The sequence below is a fragment of the Ammospiza caudacuta genome, chromosome 35, assembly GCF_027887145.1.
Source record: "Ammospiza caudacuta isolate bAmmCau1 chromosome 35, bAmmCau1.pri, whole genome shotgun sequence".
Classification (NCBI taxonomy): Eukaryota; Metazoa; Chordata; class Aves; order Passeriformes; family Passerellidae; genus Ammospiza; species Ammospiza caudacuta.
Window position 1 is genome coordinate 1,564,805 of NC_080627.1, and position 16,183 is coordinate 1,580,987.

Sequence of the window (16,183 nt, forward strand, 5' to 3'; positions counted from 1 at the left end):
GGGCCCTTCTGGTGCCATCCCGGTGCCATCCCGGTGCCACATCCCCGTGTCCCTTTGTCCCCTTGTCCCCTGGTGCCAATCCCAGTGCCATCCCTGTGCCCGCTGTGCCCGCAGGGGTCGGTCGGAGTCGCCGGCAGCGGAGCCCAGGGCGGATCCGGGGCCGTTCCGGTGCCGTCCCGATGCCACATCCCCGCGTCCCCCCGTCCCTCGGTGCCATCCCGGTGCCACCAGTGCCACATCCCCGTGTCCCCTTGTCCCCCTGGTGCCATCCCGGTGCCACCAGTGCCACATCCCCACGTCCCCTTGTCCCCCTGGTGCCATCCCGGGGGTCGGTCGGAGTCGCTGGCACTGGAGCCCGAGGCGGATCCGGGGCCATCCCAGTGCCACCAGTGCCACATCCCCACATCCCCTTGTCCCCCAGTGCCATCCTGGTGCCACCAGTGCCACATCCCCGTGTCCCCCTGTCCCTTGGTGCCATCCCGGTGCCAGCTGTGCCGTCTGTGCCTGCAGGGGTTGGTCAGAGTCGCTGGCGCTGGAGCCCAGGGCGGATCCGGGGCCATCCCGGTGCCACCGGTGCCACATCCCCACGTCCCCTTGTCCCTTGGTGCCATCCCAGTGCCATCCCGGTGCCAGCTGTGCCATCTGTGCCTGCAGGGGTTGGTCAGAGTCGCTGGCGCTGGAGCCCAGGGCGGATCCGGGGCCATCCTGGTGCCATCCCGATGCCACATCCCCGTGTCCCCTTGTCCCCCGGTGCCATCCCAGTGCCATCCCGATGCCACATCCCCGCGTCCCCCTGTCCCTTGGTGCCATCCCGGTGCCACCACTGCCACATCCCCATGTCCCCCCGTCCCTTGGTGCCATCCTGATGCCAGCTGTGCCATCTGTGCCCGCAGGGGTTGGTCGGAGTCGCTGGCGCTGGAGCCCCGGGCGGATCCGGAGCCGCTCCCGGGGCCGTTCCGGGCCGGGTTCCGCGGCGCCCCCTCCTGGCACCGCGCGGGCACCAAACGGGCACAGCCGGGGCTGGCACCCATGGGCGGCGTCGCAGCCAGGGAGACGCAGACGGGGCACGGGAAAAGGTGAGGAAAAATGCCCAAAAATTCCTGAAAATTCCCCCAAAAGTTTCCCCCAAATTCCTGAAATTCCCTGCAAAATTCCAAAAATATTCCCCTAAAATTTCCCCAAAAATTCCCTTCAGAATTCCCAGAATTTTTCCCCCCAAATTCCCCTCAAAATTCTCCCAAAATTCCCTTCAAAATCGCCAGGAATTCCCCAAAATTGCCCCCAAAACTCACCCAAAATTCCCTGAATTTCCCCCAAAATTCCCAGAACTTGCCCCCAAATCCCCATCAAAATTCCCAGAATTTCCCCCACAAAATTTCCAAAATACCCCCAAAAAATCCCAGAATTTTCCCCCAAAATTCCTGAAATTCTGTGTAAAATCCCCCTGAAATTCAGTGCAAAATTCCCTCCAAAATGCCCCCAAAATCCCCAAAAATTTCAAAAAATTCCCCCCCAAAGCCTTCCTTAAATTCCCTTCAAAATTCCTCCGAAATTCCCAGAATTTCCCCCCAAACCCCCAAAACTTCCCCCCAAATTCCACCCAAAATTCCACCCAAAATTCCCCGAATTTTCCCCCCAAATCCTCCTGAAATTCCCCCAAAGTTTCTCCCAAATCCTCCCCAAATTCCCCTCAAAATTTCACCCAAAATTCCTCCTAAAGCCTCCCTCAAATTCCCTTCAACATCTTCCCAGAATTTTTCCCCAAATTCCTGAAATTCACCTCCAAATTCACAAAAATCCCCCCGAAAATTCCTGAAAATTTCCCCCCAAATTTCTGAGCATTCCCTTCAAAATCCTCCCAATATTCCCCAAATTCTCCGAATTTCTCCTCAAATTTCCCCCAAATTTCCCCCATTTATTCCTTTTTCCCCTTCTTCCATTTTTTCCAAATTTTTCCCCAATTTCCCCCAAATTTTCCCCTTCCCCATTTTATTCCCAACTTCTACAATTTCCCCCATTTTTTCTCGTTTTCTCCCCATTTTTCTCTCATTTTTCTCTCATTTTTCCCCTTATTTTTCCCAATTTCCAAAAATTTCCCCAATTTCTCTCCCATTTTTCTCCATTGCTTTCCTGAATTTTCCCATTTTTTCCTTTTCCCCTCAATTCTTCCCCAATTTTTTCCCTTTTATTCCATTTTTTTTCAATTTTTCCCTGAATTTTCTGGGCATTCCCTTCAAAATCCTCCCAATATTCCCCAAATTCTCCGAATTTCTCCTCAAATTTCCCCCATTTATTCCTTTTTCCCCTTCTTCCATTTTTTCCAAATTTTTCCCCAATTTCCCCCAATTTTTCCCCAATTTCCCGTTCCCCATTTTATTCCCAACTTCTACATTTTCCCCCAATTTTCTCGTTTTCTCCCCATTTTTCTCTCATTTTTCTCTCATTTTTCCAAAATTTCCCCAATTTCTCTCCCATTTTTCTCCATTGCTTTCCTGAATTTTCCCATTTTCTCCTTTTCCCCTCAGTTTTTCCCCCTTTTATTCCAATTTTTTTCAATTTTTTCCCGAATTTTCCCCCATATTTTTATCTTTTATTCCAAATTTTTCAAATTTTCCCTATTTTTCCCAAATTTTCCCAATTTTTTGCATTTTTCCCCATTTCAGGCCCCTGAGTTTCCCGGACTCTCCCCATTCCGGCTCCGCTTTCCGCCAACCTTCCGGAAGCTTCTCTGCCCCCGGCAGCGCCAGGTGGGGATGGGAAAATGGGGAAAAATGGGAAAAATTGGGGAAAAATTGGGGGAAAAATGGGGAAAATTTGGGAAAAAATTGGGGGGAAAATTGGGAAAAAATGGGGGGAAAATGGGGAAGAAACTGGGAAAAACTGGGAGGAAATGGGGGAGAAAATTGGAAAAAAATTGGTAAAATCTGGGGGAGAAAATGGGGAAAATTTGGGGAAAAGGTGGAGAAAAATGGGGGAAAATTGGGGGAGAAAATTGGAAATAATTGAGTAAAAATTGGTAAAAACTGGGGGGAAAATTGGGGAAAAATGGGGAAGAAAGGGGGAAAATTGGGGGGGAAATGGGGAAGGAAATGGGGGAGAAAATTGGGGAGAAAAATTGGGAAAATCTGGGGGGAAATCGGGAAAATTTGGGGAAAAATTGGGGGAAATGGGAAAATTTGGGGGAAAATTGGGAAAAATGGGAGAGAAATTGGGGGAAAATTGGGAAAAATTTGGGGAAAATTGGGAAAAAGGGGGGGAGAAATTGGGAAAAAATTGGTAAAATCTGGGGGAGAAAATGGGGAAAATTGGGAGAAAATTGGGAAAAATTTGGGGAAAAATGGAGAAAAATGGGGGAAGAATGGGGGGAAATTGGGGAAATTGGGAAGAAAATTGGGGGGAAAATTAGGGAGAAAATGGGGGAGAAATGGAAAAATTGGGCAGAAAATTGGGGTAAAATTTGGGAAAATGGGGGAGAAATGGGGAAATTGGTGGGAAAAGGGGGAAAATGGGGAAAATTTGGACAAAATGGGGAAAATCTGGGAGGAAAAAGGGGGACAAAAGTGGCGAAAATGAGGAAAAATTGGGAGAAAATGTGGAAAAATTTGGGGAAAATTTGGGAAAAAATGGGGGAAAATTGAGGGAAAAGGTGAAAATTTGGGATTTTTCCCGCAGGTCGCAGAGGGGGGCGGAGCCACATCCTGGGAATTCTGGGAATTCCGGGAATTCTGGAAATTCTGGGAATTCCGGGAATTTTGGCCGCGCCGAAGCCGCCGGAGGCGCCGGACACGAGGGAGGAACCGAGAGGAGCAAAACGGGTACGGAAACGGGAAAATTGGGAATTTGGGGGGAAAAATTGGGAATTTTGGGGGTTTGGAGGGAAAAAATTGGGAATTTAGAGGGGAAAATTGGGAATTTAAAGGGAAAAATTGGGAATTTGGGGGGAAAAAATTGGGAATTTTGTGGGTTGGGGAGGGAAATTTGGGGATTTAAAGGGAAAAATTGGAGATTTAGAGGAAATTCGGGAATTTGGTGGGGAAAAATTGGGGATTTGGTGGGAAAATTTAGGGATGGGGGAGTGAATTTTGGGAATTGGGGAGAGGAAAAATTGGGGATTTGGAGGGGGAAAATTGGGATTTTGGGGGAAAGTTGGAAGGGAAATCTGGGAATTGAGAGGGAAGTTGGGAATTTAAAGGGAAATTTGGGGATTTGGGAGGAAAATTGGGAATTTGAAAAGAAATTTGGGGATTTGGCAGGAAAAATTGGGAGTTGGGAGGGAAATTTGGGCATTTGGAGAGGAAATCTGGGAATTTGGGGGGAAATTTGGGGAATTTGGGAATTTGGGGGGAAATTTGGGGATTTAGTGGGGGGATTTGGGAATTTGGCACGGATACTTGGAATTTGGGAATTTGGTGGGACAATCGGGAAATTTTGGAATTTGGTGGGAAATTCCACAGTTTGGTGGGAAAATTGGGAAAGGGGGAGGGGAATTGGGGAATTTGGGGGGAATTTTGGGAAATTGTGGGAGTTTGGGGCTGGTGAATGCTGACCCCAAACGCCCGATTGGCACCCAGAGCCCCTGTGGCACCTCCCGGCCCCCGCCCGCGTGCCCGGCAAGCGCCCGAAGGAGGCCCCGAAAGGGCTGCCCAAGGTGAGAGGGGGAAAAGCCAAATATTCCCCAAAAATCCCAAAATTCCTGAAAAAGTTCCCCCCAAAAAATCCCAAAATTCCCACAAAAACTCCCCAAAAAACTCCGCAAAAAATTCTCCAAAAATTCCCCTAAAAATCCTGAAAAAATCCCCCCCCAAAATTCCCCCAAAAATTCCCAAAAATCCCAGAATTCCCCAAAAATTCCCTCCCTGAGCCCTTTGGGAAGAGTCCCCGAAAGGGCTGCCCAAGGTGAGAGAGGGAAAAGCCAAATATTCCTCAAAAATCCCAAAATTCCTGAAAAAGTTCCCCCCAAAAAATCCCAAAATTCCCACAAAAATTCCCCGAATTCCCCCCAAAAAATTCTCCAAAAATTCCCCTAAAAAATTCTGGAATTCTCCAGAAAATCCCCAGAATTCTTAAAAAAAATCATCCAAAAATGCCCCCAAAACTCAAAAAAAAAAAAAAAATCCCCCAAAAATTTCCCTTCAAAAATGTCTGGAATTGCAACAAAAAATCCTCAAAAGATCCCTGAAAAAAATCCCAGAAATCCCCCAAAAATCCCCAAAAAATCAGAAAAAAACCCCAAAAATGCTCCCAAAACTTGGGGAATTTTTGACTTTTGGGGATTCTGAACGCTCTGGAATTCCCAAAATTCCTAAAAAATTCCTAAAAAATTCCTAAAAAATCCCCCCCAAAATCCTTCAGAATTCCCAAATAGGCCCCAGAAATTCTCCCCAAAATCCCAAAAATCTCTGAAAAAAAAAAAATCCCAAAAAATTCCCATCAAAAATTCCCGGAATTGCAAAAAAAAAAAAAAAAAGCTGAAAAAATTCCAGAAAAAAATCCTGAAAAAATTCCAGAAATTCCCCAAAAAATCTCCAAAAAATCCCCAAAAATCTCCAAGAAATCAGAAAAAACCCCAAAAATGCCCCCAAAACCTGGGAGTTTTGGGGTTTTTGGGATTCTGGTTTTTGGGAATTCCCAAAATTCCCCAAAAAATTCCCAAAATTTCTGAATTTTTCCCATTTTTTGCAGCCCTCGAGCCACTCCCCGCTCTCCAGCTCGGCCTCCAGCGACCCCGACGAGAGCGGCGCCGACTCCAGGACCCCCAAAATCCCCAAAAATCCCCAAAATTCCCAAAATTCCCAAATTTCCCAAAATCCCCAAAATCCCCAAATTCCCGCCCGGAATTCCCAGAGGAGCCCCAAGGAGCCCTCGGGGGCGGCGCCTCCAAATGGACGGGACAGGTCAGGAAATTCCCAAATTTTGGGGTAAAATTCCCAAATTTTGGGTCAAAATTCCCAACTTTTGGTCAAAATTCCCAATTTTTGGGTGAAATTCCCAATTTTTGGGTCAAAATTCCCAACTTTTGGTCAAAATTCCCAATTTTTGGGTCAAAATTCCCAACTTTTGGTCAAAATTCCCAACTTTTGGTCAAAATTCCCAATTTTTGGTCAAAATTCCCAATTTTTGGGTCAAAATTCCCAACTTTTGGTCAAAATTCCCAATTTTTGGTCAAAATTCCCAATTTTTGGGTCAAAATTCCCAACTTTTGGTCAAAATTCCCAATTTTTGGGTGAAATTCCCAAATTTTGGGGTAAAATTCCCAAATTTTGGGTCAAAATTCCCAACTTTTGGTCAAAATTCCCAATTTTTGGGTCAAAATTCCCAATTTTTGGGTCAAAATTCCCAACTTTTGGTCAAAATTCCCAATTTTTGGTCAAAATTCCCAATTTTTGGGTCAAAATTCCCAACTTTTGGTCAAAATTCCCAATTTTTGGTCAAAATTCCCAATTTTTGGGTCAAAATTCCCAATTTTTGGGTGAAATTCCCAACTTTTGGTCAAAATTCCCAATTTTTGGTCAAAATTCCCAATTTTTGGGTCAAAATTCCCAACTTTTGGTCAAAATTCCCAATTTTTGGGTGAAATTCCCAAATTTTGGGGTAAAATTCCCAAATTTTGGGTCAAAATTCCCAACTTTTGGTCAAAATTCCCAATTTTTGGGTCAAAATTCCCAACTTTTGGTCAAAATTCCCAATTTTTGGTCAAAATTCCCAATTTTTGGGTCAAAATTCCCAACTTTTGGTCAAAATTCCCAATTTTTGGGTGAAATTCCCAATTTTTGGTCAAAATTCCCAATTTTTGGGTCAAAATTCCCAATTTTTGGGTGAAATTCCCAACTTTTGGTCAAAATTCCCAATTTTTGGGTGAAATTCCCAACTTTTGGTCAAAATTCCCAATTTTTGGGTAAAATTCCCAACTTTTGGGGTAAAATTCCCAACTTTTGCTCAAAATTCTCAACTTTTGGTCAAAATTCCCAAATTTTTGGTCCAAATTCCCAAATTTTAGAATGAAATCCCCAATTTTTGGTCAAAATTCCTAATTTTAGAATGAAATTCCCAAATATTGTTTAAAATTCCTGATTTTTGAGTTGAAATTTCTGGGTTTTGGGGTTGAAATTCCCAAAATTTTTGTTCAAATTCTCATTTTTTGAGTGAAAATTTCCCAATTTGGGGTGAAAAATTCTCAATTTTTGGTAAAAATTCCCAACTTTTGGTCAAAATTCCCAATTTTAGAATGAAATTCCCAAATATTGTTTAAAATTCCTGATTTTTGAGTTGAAATTGCTGGGTTTTGGGGTTGAAATTCCCAAAATTTTTGTTCAAATTTCATTTTTGGAGTGAAAATTTCCCAATTTTTGGGTTTTCATTGCAGGTCCGGCCCCGCTGCTCCAATTCCCAAAATCCCCGGGAGAGGAAGAGACGGAGCCGAGCACAGAATGTGAGGGGAAAATGGGAAAAAATGGGAAAAAATTGAAAATAAATTAGGGATAAATGGGAGAAAAATGGGGAAAAAAATTGAAAATAAATTAGGGATAAAAGGGAGAAAAATGGGGAAAAAATTGGAAATAAATCAGGGATAAAAGGGAGAAAAATGGGGAAAAAATTGGAAATAAATCAGGGATAAATGGGAGAAAAATGGGGAAAAAATTGAAAATAAATTAGGGATAAATGGGAGAAAAATGGGAAAAAATTGGAAATAAATCAGGGATAAATGGGAGAAAAATGGGGAAAAATTGGAAATAAATTGGGGGGAAAATGGGATAAAAATTGGGGAAAAATAAGAGAAAAATTCGAAATGAATTGGGGAAAATGGGATGAAAAATAAAATTAATTAATAAATTTTAATTTTTTTTTGTTTTTCATGGGATTTTGATGGAATTTCTGGAATTTTCCATCCCAGGCAGGTGAACGTGTTCGGGCAGCCACAACTGCAAATTTTAATGAATTTTAATGGATTTTAATGAATTTTAATGGGTTTTTTTTTAATTTTAATGGATTTTATTGGGTTTTTTTTGAATTTTAATGGATTTCAATGGGATTTTTTTTGTTTTTGATGGGATTTTGATGGAATTTCTGGAACTTTCCTTGCAGGCAGGTGAATGTGTTTGGGCAGCCACAACTGCAGATTTTAATGAATTTTAATGGATTTTAATGGGATTTTTTTGAATTTTAATGAATTTTAATGGGATTTTTTTAGGATTTTTGTGGAATTTCCATGGAATTGATGGAATTTCTGGAACTTTCCTTGCAGGCAGGTGAACGTGTTCGGGCAGCCACAACTGCAGATTTTAATGAATTTTAATGAATTTTAATGGGTTTTTTTTTGAATTTTAATGAATTTTAATGGGATTTTTTTGAATTTTAATGAATTTTAATGGGAGTTTTTTTAGGATTTTTGTGGAATTTCCATGGAATTGCTGGAATTTCTGGAACTTTCCTTGCAGGCAGGTGAACGTGTTTGGGCAGCCACAACTGCAGATTTTAATGAATTTTAATGAATTTTAATGGGGTTTTTTTTGAATTTTAATGAATTTTAATGGGATTTTTTTGAATTTTAATGAATTTTAATGGAGTTTTTTTAGGATTTTTGTGGAATTTCCATGGAATTGATGGAATTTCTGGAACTTTCCTTGCAGGCAGGTGAACGTGTTCGGGCAGCCACAACTGCAGATTTTAATGGATTTTAATGAATTTTAATGGGGTTTTTTTTGAATTTTAATGAATTTTAATGGGATTTTTTTGAATTTTAATGAATTTTAATGGGAGTTTTTTTAGGATTTTTGTGGAATTTCCATGGAATTGCTGGAATTTCTGGAACTTTCCTTGCAGGCAGGTGAACGTGTTCGGGCAGCCACAACTCCAGATTTTAATGGATTTTAATGGGATTTTTTTGAATTTTAATGAATTTTAATGGGATTTTTTTGAATTTTAATGAATTTTAATGGGAGTTTTTTTAGGATTTTTGTGGAATTTCCATGGAATTGATGGAATTTCTGGAACTTTCCTTGCAGGCAGGTGAACGTGTTCGGGCAGCCACAACTGCAGATTTTAATGGATTTTAATGAATTTTAATGGGGTTTTTTTTGAATTTTAATGAATTTTAATGGGATTTTTTTGAATTTTAATGAATTTTAATGGGAGTTTTTTTAGGATTTTTGTGGAATTTCCATGGAATTGCTGGAATTTCTGGAACTTTCCTTGCAGGCAGGTGAACGTGTTCGGGCAGCCGCGGCTCCGGGCGTCCCTGCGGGATCTTCGCTCTCCCCGGCGCGTCCCCAAATCCTCCATCGAGGACGACCTCAAGCGTCTGATCCTGATGGACAATTCCTGCCCTGAGCCCGAGCCCGGCCCGGTGAGGAGAAATCCCCAAAATTTCTGAAATTTAACATTGAAAATGCAAAAAACCCGGAGGTTTTAGGTGAAAAATTGGCAAAAATTCAAATTTTTTAGCCTAAGAAACGGTAAAGAGTTGAATTTTTCAGACCCAAAAATGGTGAAAATCTCAAATTCTCTCCATGAAATTTACCAAATTCTCAAATTTCCCCAATTTTTCAGTGTCAAAATGCAAAAAATTCTCAAGGTTTTAGCCCAAAAATGGGGAAAATTTGAAGTTTTTTGCACAAAAAAATGAGATTTTTCCCCCGATTTTTTTCCATTTTATTTTCCTCTTTTTTTTTTTCTCTTATTTTTCCAATTTTTTAATGATTTTTTTTCCTTTTTTTTTTTAATTCCAGCCCTTGCAGCGGACGCTGTCGGACGAGAGTCTCTGCGGGGGCCGCTCGGAAAATTCCAGAAATTTGGAAAATTCCAGAAATTCGGAAAATTCCAGAAATTCAGAAAATTCCAGAAATTCTGGAAATTTGGGAATTTTGGGGAATTTCCCGGAGCCGCTGCCGGGGAGCAGCCGGAACACCCTGCCCAACAGGAAAGGTGGGAAAATTCTCAATTTGGGGGGAAAAATTTGGGAAAATTTGGATTTTATTGGGAATTTTGGGCTTTTTTTTCTTTATTTTTTGGGAAGTTTCTGGAAAATTTTGGGATTTCTTTTGGATTTTGGAGAAATTTTGGGGATGTCGTGGTTTGGGCCGGTGCCCCCATGAGAATACGTGCAAGGGCTGGGATAAAAAACATGGCAAAAAATCATTTTAAAAATCATTAAAAAATTGGAAAAATAAGAGAAAAAAATGAGGAGAATCAGGGGAAAAGCAGGAAAATAAAATGGAAAAAAATCGGGGGAAAAAATCTCATTTTTTTGGGCTAAAAACTTCAAATTTTTGCCATTTTTTGGGCTAAAACCTTGAGAATTTTTTGCATTTTGACACTGAAAAATTGGGGAAATTTGAGAATTTGGTAAATCTCAGGGAGAAAATTTGAGATTTTCACCATTTTTGGGTCTGAAAAATTCAATTCCTTACCAGTTTTTAGGTGAAAAAATTTGAATTTTTGCCACTTTCCCCACGGAAAACTTCGGCAATTCGGAAAATTCCAGAAATTCGGGAAATTCCAGAAATTCTGGGATTTTGGGGAATTTTTCGGGGGATTTGCTTGGGAATTTGTTTGCATTTTTAGGGGGGATTTTGGGGGGGATTTTTTGAGGTTTTGGGAATTTTTCAGGAAATTTTTTGTGGGGTTTTTGTTTTTTGGTTTTTTTTTTTTTTTAATTGTGGGGAATTTTTGAGGATTTTTGGGACATTTTTGAGGAAGGTTTTGGGATTTTTTGGGGGGATTTTGAGGGGATTTTGGGGGATTTTAAAAAAAAATTTTGGGGAGTTTTGAGAATTTTGGGGATTTTTAGGGGCTTTTATTGGGAAGGTTTTGGGTTTTTTTGGGATTTTTTAATTTTGTGGGGATTTATTGTGATTTTGGGAGGGATTTTTGGGGCGAAATTGGTGAATTTTGAGGGATTTTTTGGGAATTTTGGGATGGATTTTTGGATTTTGTGGATTTGGGGGCCATTTGAGTTGAAAATTCAGGATTTTGAGTGGGACCATGGGATTTTTGGGCAGAAAAATGGGATTTTTTTTGGAATTTTTAGATTTGTTGATTTTGGGGAAATTTCCGTTGGGAAATCAGAGTTTTGGGTGGGGTTTACAGTGAAAAAACGGGAAATTTGGGGACAAAAATTGGGATTTTTTTGGCGTTTCAACCCAAATTTTTTTAGGGATATTTTTTGAATTGGTGGGAAATGTTGGAATTTTGGGAATTTTGTGAATTTTTGGGATTTTTTTTGGATTTTCCTCCCCCCAGGCTGGAGCCGGGGCTGATCCCACAGCCGGATTTGGGGATTTTGGTTAAAAAATTGAATTTTGTTCGAGATTTCAACCCCAATTTTTTAGGGATATTTTTTGAATTTTGGGGTTTGGGGAATTTTTGGGATTTGGGGATTTTGGGGGAAAATTTAGGATGGAAAGTTGGAATTTGGGAGTGGGATTTTGAGAAGAAAAACTGCATTTTTGGGATGAATTTTGATTAAAGAATGGGATTTTTTTGGGATTTTTGGCGTATTTTCACCCAGATTTTTTAGGGGAAATTTAGGAATTTTTGGAATTTGTGGAATTTTGTGAATTTTTGGGAATTTTCCCCCCCAGGTGCCGTGGCCAGGCTGGAGCCGGGGCTGATGCCACAGCCGGATTTGGGGATTTTGGTTAAAAAATTGAATTTTGTTGAGATTTCAACCCCAATTTTTTGGGGCAATTTTAGGCAATTTTGGGATTTGTGAATTTTGGGGAAAACATGGGTTGGAAAAGCAGCATTTTGGGATGAATTTGGAGTGAAAAGATGGGATTTTTTGGCAGAAAAATGGGATTTTTTGGGGGGATTTTTTTGGGGGATTTTTTTGGGAATTCTGGAATTGTTTGGAATTTTGGGGATTTTGTTAATTTTGGGTTTTATTTTGGATTTTGCCGCCCGCAGGTGCCGTGGCCAGGCTGGAGCCGGGGCTGATGCCGCTGCCGGACACGGCCGGGCTCGAGTGGGCGACGCTCGTCAGCGCCGCCAAGGCCTACGAGGGTCAGAGAAACGGGAAAATGGGGAAAAATCCAAAATTTGGGGGAATTTTGGGGGGAATTTTGGGGATTTTTGGGTGTTTTGAGGGATTTGGAGTGAATTTGGGGCTGTTTTGGGAGGATTTGGCAAGATTCTGGGGACGCTTGCGGAAATTTTGGGTGGATTTAGGGAATTTTTGGGGTAATTTTGGGGAGATTTGTGGTATAATTTGAGGTAAATTTGGGGTAATTGTGGTGGATTCTGGGGTGATTTGGGGATTTTGGGGGTATTTGGGGTGGTTTTGGGGGAATTTTGGATAATTTGGGGATATTTTGGGTGAATTTTGGGGTGATTTTGTGCATTTTTGGCCGTTCCAGTGCAGCGCGCCGTGTCCCTGTTCTCCCGGGGGTAATTTGGGGATATTTTGGGATATTTTGGGTGAATTTTGGGGTAATTTTGTGGTATTTTTGCGCTAATTTTGGGGTATTTTTGGGTTAATTTTGGGGATGATTTTTGGGGTATTTTTGGGCTAATTTTGGGGTATTTTGGGGCTAATTTGGGGGCATTTTTTGGGGGTAATTTTGGGGGAATTCCTGGGATATTTTGGAGCCGATTTTGGGTGAATTTTGTGCATTTTTGGCCGTTCCAGTGCAGTGAGCCGTGTCCCTGTTCTCCCTGGGATAATTTGGGGATATTTTGAGGCTATTTTTGGGTTAATTTTGGGGATGATTTTTGGGGTATTTTTGGGCTAATTTTGGGGTATTTTGGGGCTAATTTTGGGGATGATTTTTGGGCTAATTTTGGGGGTTTTTTGGGTATTTTGGGGTGGTTTTGGGGGTAATTTTGAGATATTTTTGGGATAATTTTGGGGTATTTTTTGGGTACTTTGGGGTGGTTTTGTGGGTAATTTTGGGGGAATTTCTGGGATATTTTGGAGCCAATTTTGGGGTAATTTTGTGCATTTTTTGCCGTTTTAGTGCAGCGTGCCGTGTCCCTGTTCTCCCTGGGGTGATTTGGGGATATTTTGAGGCTGTTTTTGGGTTAATTTTGGGGATGATTTTTGGGGTATTTTTGGGCTAATTTTGGGGTATTTTTTGGGTACTTTGGGGTGGTTTTGTGGGTAATTTTGGGGGAATTTCTGGGATATTTTGGAGCCGATTTTGGGTGATTTTTGCATTTTTTGCCGTTTTAGTGCAGCGAGCCGTGTCCCTGTTCTCCCTGGGGTGGTTTGGGGATATTTTGGGATGGTTTTATGCTGATTTTGGGATATTTTTGGGGTAATTTTGTGCCTTTTTTGCCGTTTTAGTGCAGCGAGCTGTGTCCCGGTTCTCCCGGGGGTAATTTGGGGATATTTTGGGATATTTTGGGTGAATTTTGGGTGAATTTTGTGCATTTTTTGCCATTCCAGTGCAGCGCGCCGTGTCCCTGTTCTCCCTGGGATAATTTGGGGATATTTTGGGATATTTTTGGGTGAATTTTGTGCATTTTTTGCCATTTAATGCAGCACGCCGTGTCCCTGTTCTCCCTGGGGTGATTTGGGGATATTTTGGGGATATTTTGGGATATTTTTGGGGTAATTTTGTGCATTTTTGGCCGTTCCAGTGCAGCGCGCCGTGTCCCTGTTCTCCCTGGGGTGATTTGGGATATTTTGGGATATTTTTGGGGTAATTTTGGGGTGATTTTTGCATTTTTGGCCGTTCCAGTGCAGCGCGCCGTGTCCCTGTTCTCCCTGGGGTGGTTTGGGGATATTTTGGGATATTTTGGGATATTTTTGGGGTAATTTTGTGCATTTTTGGCCGTTCCAGTGCAGCGCGCCGTGTCCCTGTTCTCCCTGGCCGACCCCGCCCTGAGCCCGGAGCCGCCCCCGGCCCCTCCCCCACCCCCGCGGGCGCCGCCCCTCCCCCCACTCAGGTACCCCCAAAAACGGGAACCCCAAAATCCCCGGGATTGGGGATAAAAATGGGAAATTTTGGGCGGAAAATGAGAAATTTTGGGGGGAAAAAGGAAATTTTGGGGGGGACTTTGGGGATAAAATGGGAATTTATGGGGGACAAAAATTGAAATTTGGGGGGCAAAGGGAGGATCTGGGGGACAAACGGAAATTTGGGGAGAAAAAAACTGAAATTTAGGGGGAAATTTGAAATTTGGAGGATTTTGGGGGGGGAAATGAGAATTTGAGAGGATTTTTAGGGGTTTAGGGAGGGAATTTGGGGCAAAAATGGAAATTTTGGGATGTCTGGGAGGAAAATTGGTAAAAAAGGGGAAAATCGTGGAATTTTGGGAGGGAATTTGGGAAAAAATGGAAATGTTGGGATGTTTGGGAGGAATTTGGGGGAAAAGGGGAATTTGGGGCAATTTTTGGAGATTTTTAGGGTGGAAAAAGGAAATTTGGGACAATTTTTAGCGGAATATTGGGAATTTGGGGAGAAAATAAGAAATTTTGGGGCTTTATAAAAGGATTTTGGGGGATTGACTTTTTGGGGGTATTTTTGGGGGTTTTTTCCTGATTTTTCCCCATTTTTGCCTTTTCCAACCCCGAATTTCCCCTCCCAGCCCCTCCCCGGCCCCCCTGGACCTGCCAGGAAAAGTTTCCCAGCTGGAGGCGATGCTGAAGCAGCTCCACAGCGACCTGGAAAAGGTGAGGGAGCCAAAATCCCCAAAAATTCCCCTTTTTTCCCCTGATAAAAATTCCAAAATTAAAAAAAAAATTCCCTTAATTTCCTAAAAAACCCCCAAAAAAGCACTTAAAAATTCACATTCTACCTTTAAAAATCCCCATTTTTTGCTAAAAAATCCCCACTTCTTCCCCCCAAAATTTCCATTTTTGCCCCTAAAAAAATTCCCCAAATTAGAAAAACCTCTTTATTTTCTTTGGAACTCCCAAAAAATCACAAAAAACCCCACATTTTACCTTAAAAAATTGCTGATTTTTTCCTAAGAATTCCTAATTTTCCCCCCAAAATTCATATTTTTGCCTCGAAAAGTCCAAAAATTAAAAAATCCCTATTATTCACTTAAAAACCTGCAAAAAAATTCACTAAAAATTCACATTTTACCCTTAAAAAAAAATGGTTTTTGCCCAAAATTCCCAATTTTTTCTGTCAAACATTATGGATTTTCCCCTCCAAAATTCCTATTTTCCCCTAAAATTCACAACCAATTCTTTATCTCTGAAAAATCCCCCAAAAATCCGTAATTTTCCTTTAAAAAAATCAAATTTTTACTTTAAAAATCCCCATTTTTAGCTATAAAATCCCCGTTTTTTGCCCAAAATTCCCCATTTTTTCGCTCAAAAGTCTCCAAAAATTCCAAATTTCCCCAAAATTCCCATTTTTTCCCTGTTTTTTTCCTCATTTTCCCCCCAGGAGAAGCAGGACAAGGTGTTCCTGCAGGCCGAGGTGGCCAACCTGCGGCAGAACAACCGGCGGCTGCAGCAGGAATCCAACTCGGCCGCGCGGCAGCTGCGACGCATGGCCAGGATCTTCTCGGGAGCTCCTGAGCACCAGGGACCCTGACTGGGATGGAGAAATGCCCCTGGATCCCCCAGGATCAGCAGCTCCAGCTCATGGCCAGGATCTTCTCGGGAGCTCCTGAGCACCAGGGACCCTGACTGGGACAAACTGGGACAAACTGGGAGTGACTGGGATGGAGAAATGTCCCTGGGTTTGTGATGGATCCCCCAGGATCAGCAGCTCCAGCTCATGGCCCGGATCTTCTCTGGAGCTTCTGAGCACCAGGGACCATGACTGGGATGGACTGGGATGGAGAAATGCCCCTGGATCCCTCAGGATCAGCAGCTCCAGCTCATGGCCAGGATCTTCTCGGGAGCTCCTGAGCACCAGGGACCGTGACTAGGACGGACTGGGACAAACTGGGATGGAGAAATGTCCCTGGGTTTGTGATGGATCCCCCAGGATCAGCAGCTCCAGCTCATGGCCAGGATCTTCTCCGGAGCTTCTGAGCACCAGGGACCCTGACTGGGATGGACTGGGATGGACTGGGATGGACTGGGATGGAGAAATGCCCCTGGACCCCTCAGGATCAGCAGCTCTGGTGCATGGCCAGGATCTTCTCAGGAGCTCCTGAGCACCAGGGACCCTGACTGGGACAAACTGGGAGTGACTGGGATGGAGAAATGCCCCTGGATCCCCCAGGATCAGCAGCTCCAGCTCATGGCCAGGATCTTCTCGGGAGCTCCTGAGCACCA

At 42.6% G+C, this 16,183-nt stretch overlaps 1 protein-coding gene across 1 annotated transcript in view; it reads left to right on the forward strand.

Moving 5' to 3' along the window:
- The window catches only part of SIPA1L3 (signal induced proliferation associated 1 like 3), a 32,317-nt gene extending 16,826 nt beyond the window's left edge, over positions 1-15,491 (forward strand). The window contains exons 10-21 of the mRNA XM_058822821.1: positions 894-1,076; positions 2,664-2,747; positions 3,673-3,815; positions 4,572-4,648; positions 5,683-5,894; positions 7,364-7,429; positions 9,196-9,343; positions 9,726-9,921; positions 11,905-12,000; positions 13,782-13,887; positions 14,530-14,614; positions 15,342-15,491. Coding sequence (XP_058678804.1) covers positions 894-1,076; positions 2,664-2,747; positions 3,673-3,815; positions 4,572-4,648; positions 5,683-5,894; positions 7,364-7,429; positions 9,196-9,343; positions 9,726-9,921; positions 11,905-12,000; positions 13,782-13,887; positions 14,530-14,614; positions 15,342-15,491 — 1,546 coding nt within the window. The remainder of the gene's footprint in view (positions 1-893; positions 1,077-2,663; positions 2,748-3,672; positions 3,816-4,571; positions 4,649-5,682; positions 5,895-7,363; positions 7,430-9,195; positions 9,344-9,725; positions 9,922-11,904; positions 12,001-13,781; positions 13,888-14,529; positions 14,615-15,341) is intronic.
- The last annotated feature ends 692 nt before the right edge of the window (positions 15,492-16,183 follow it).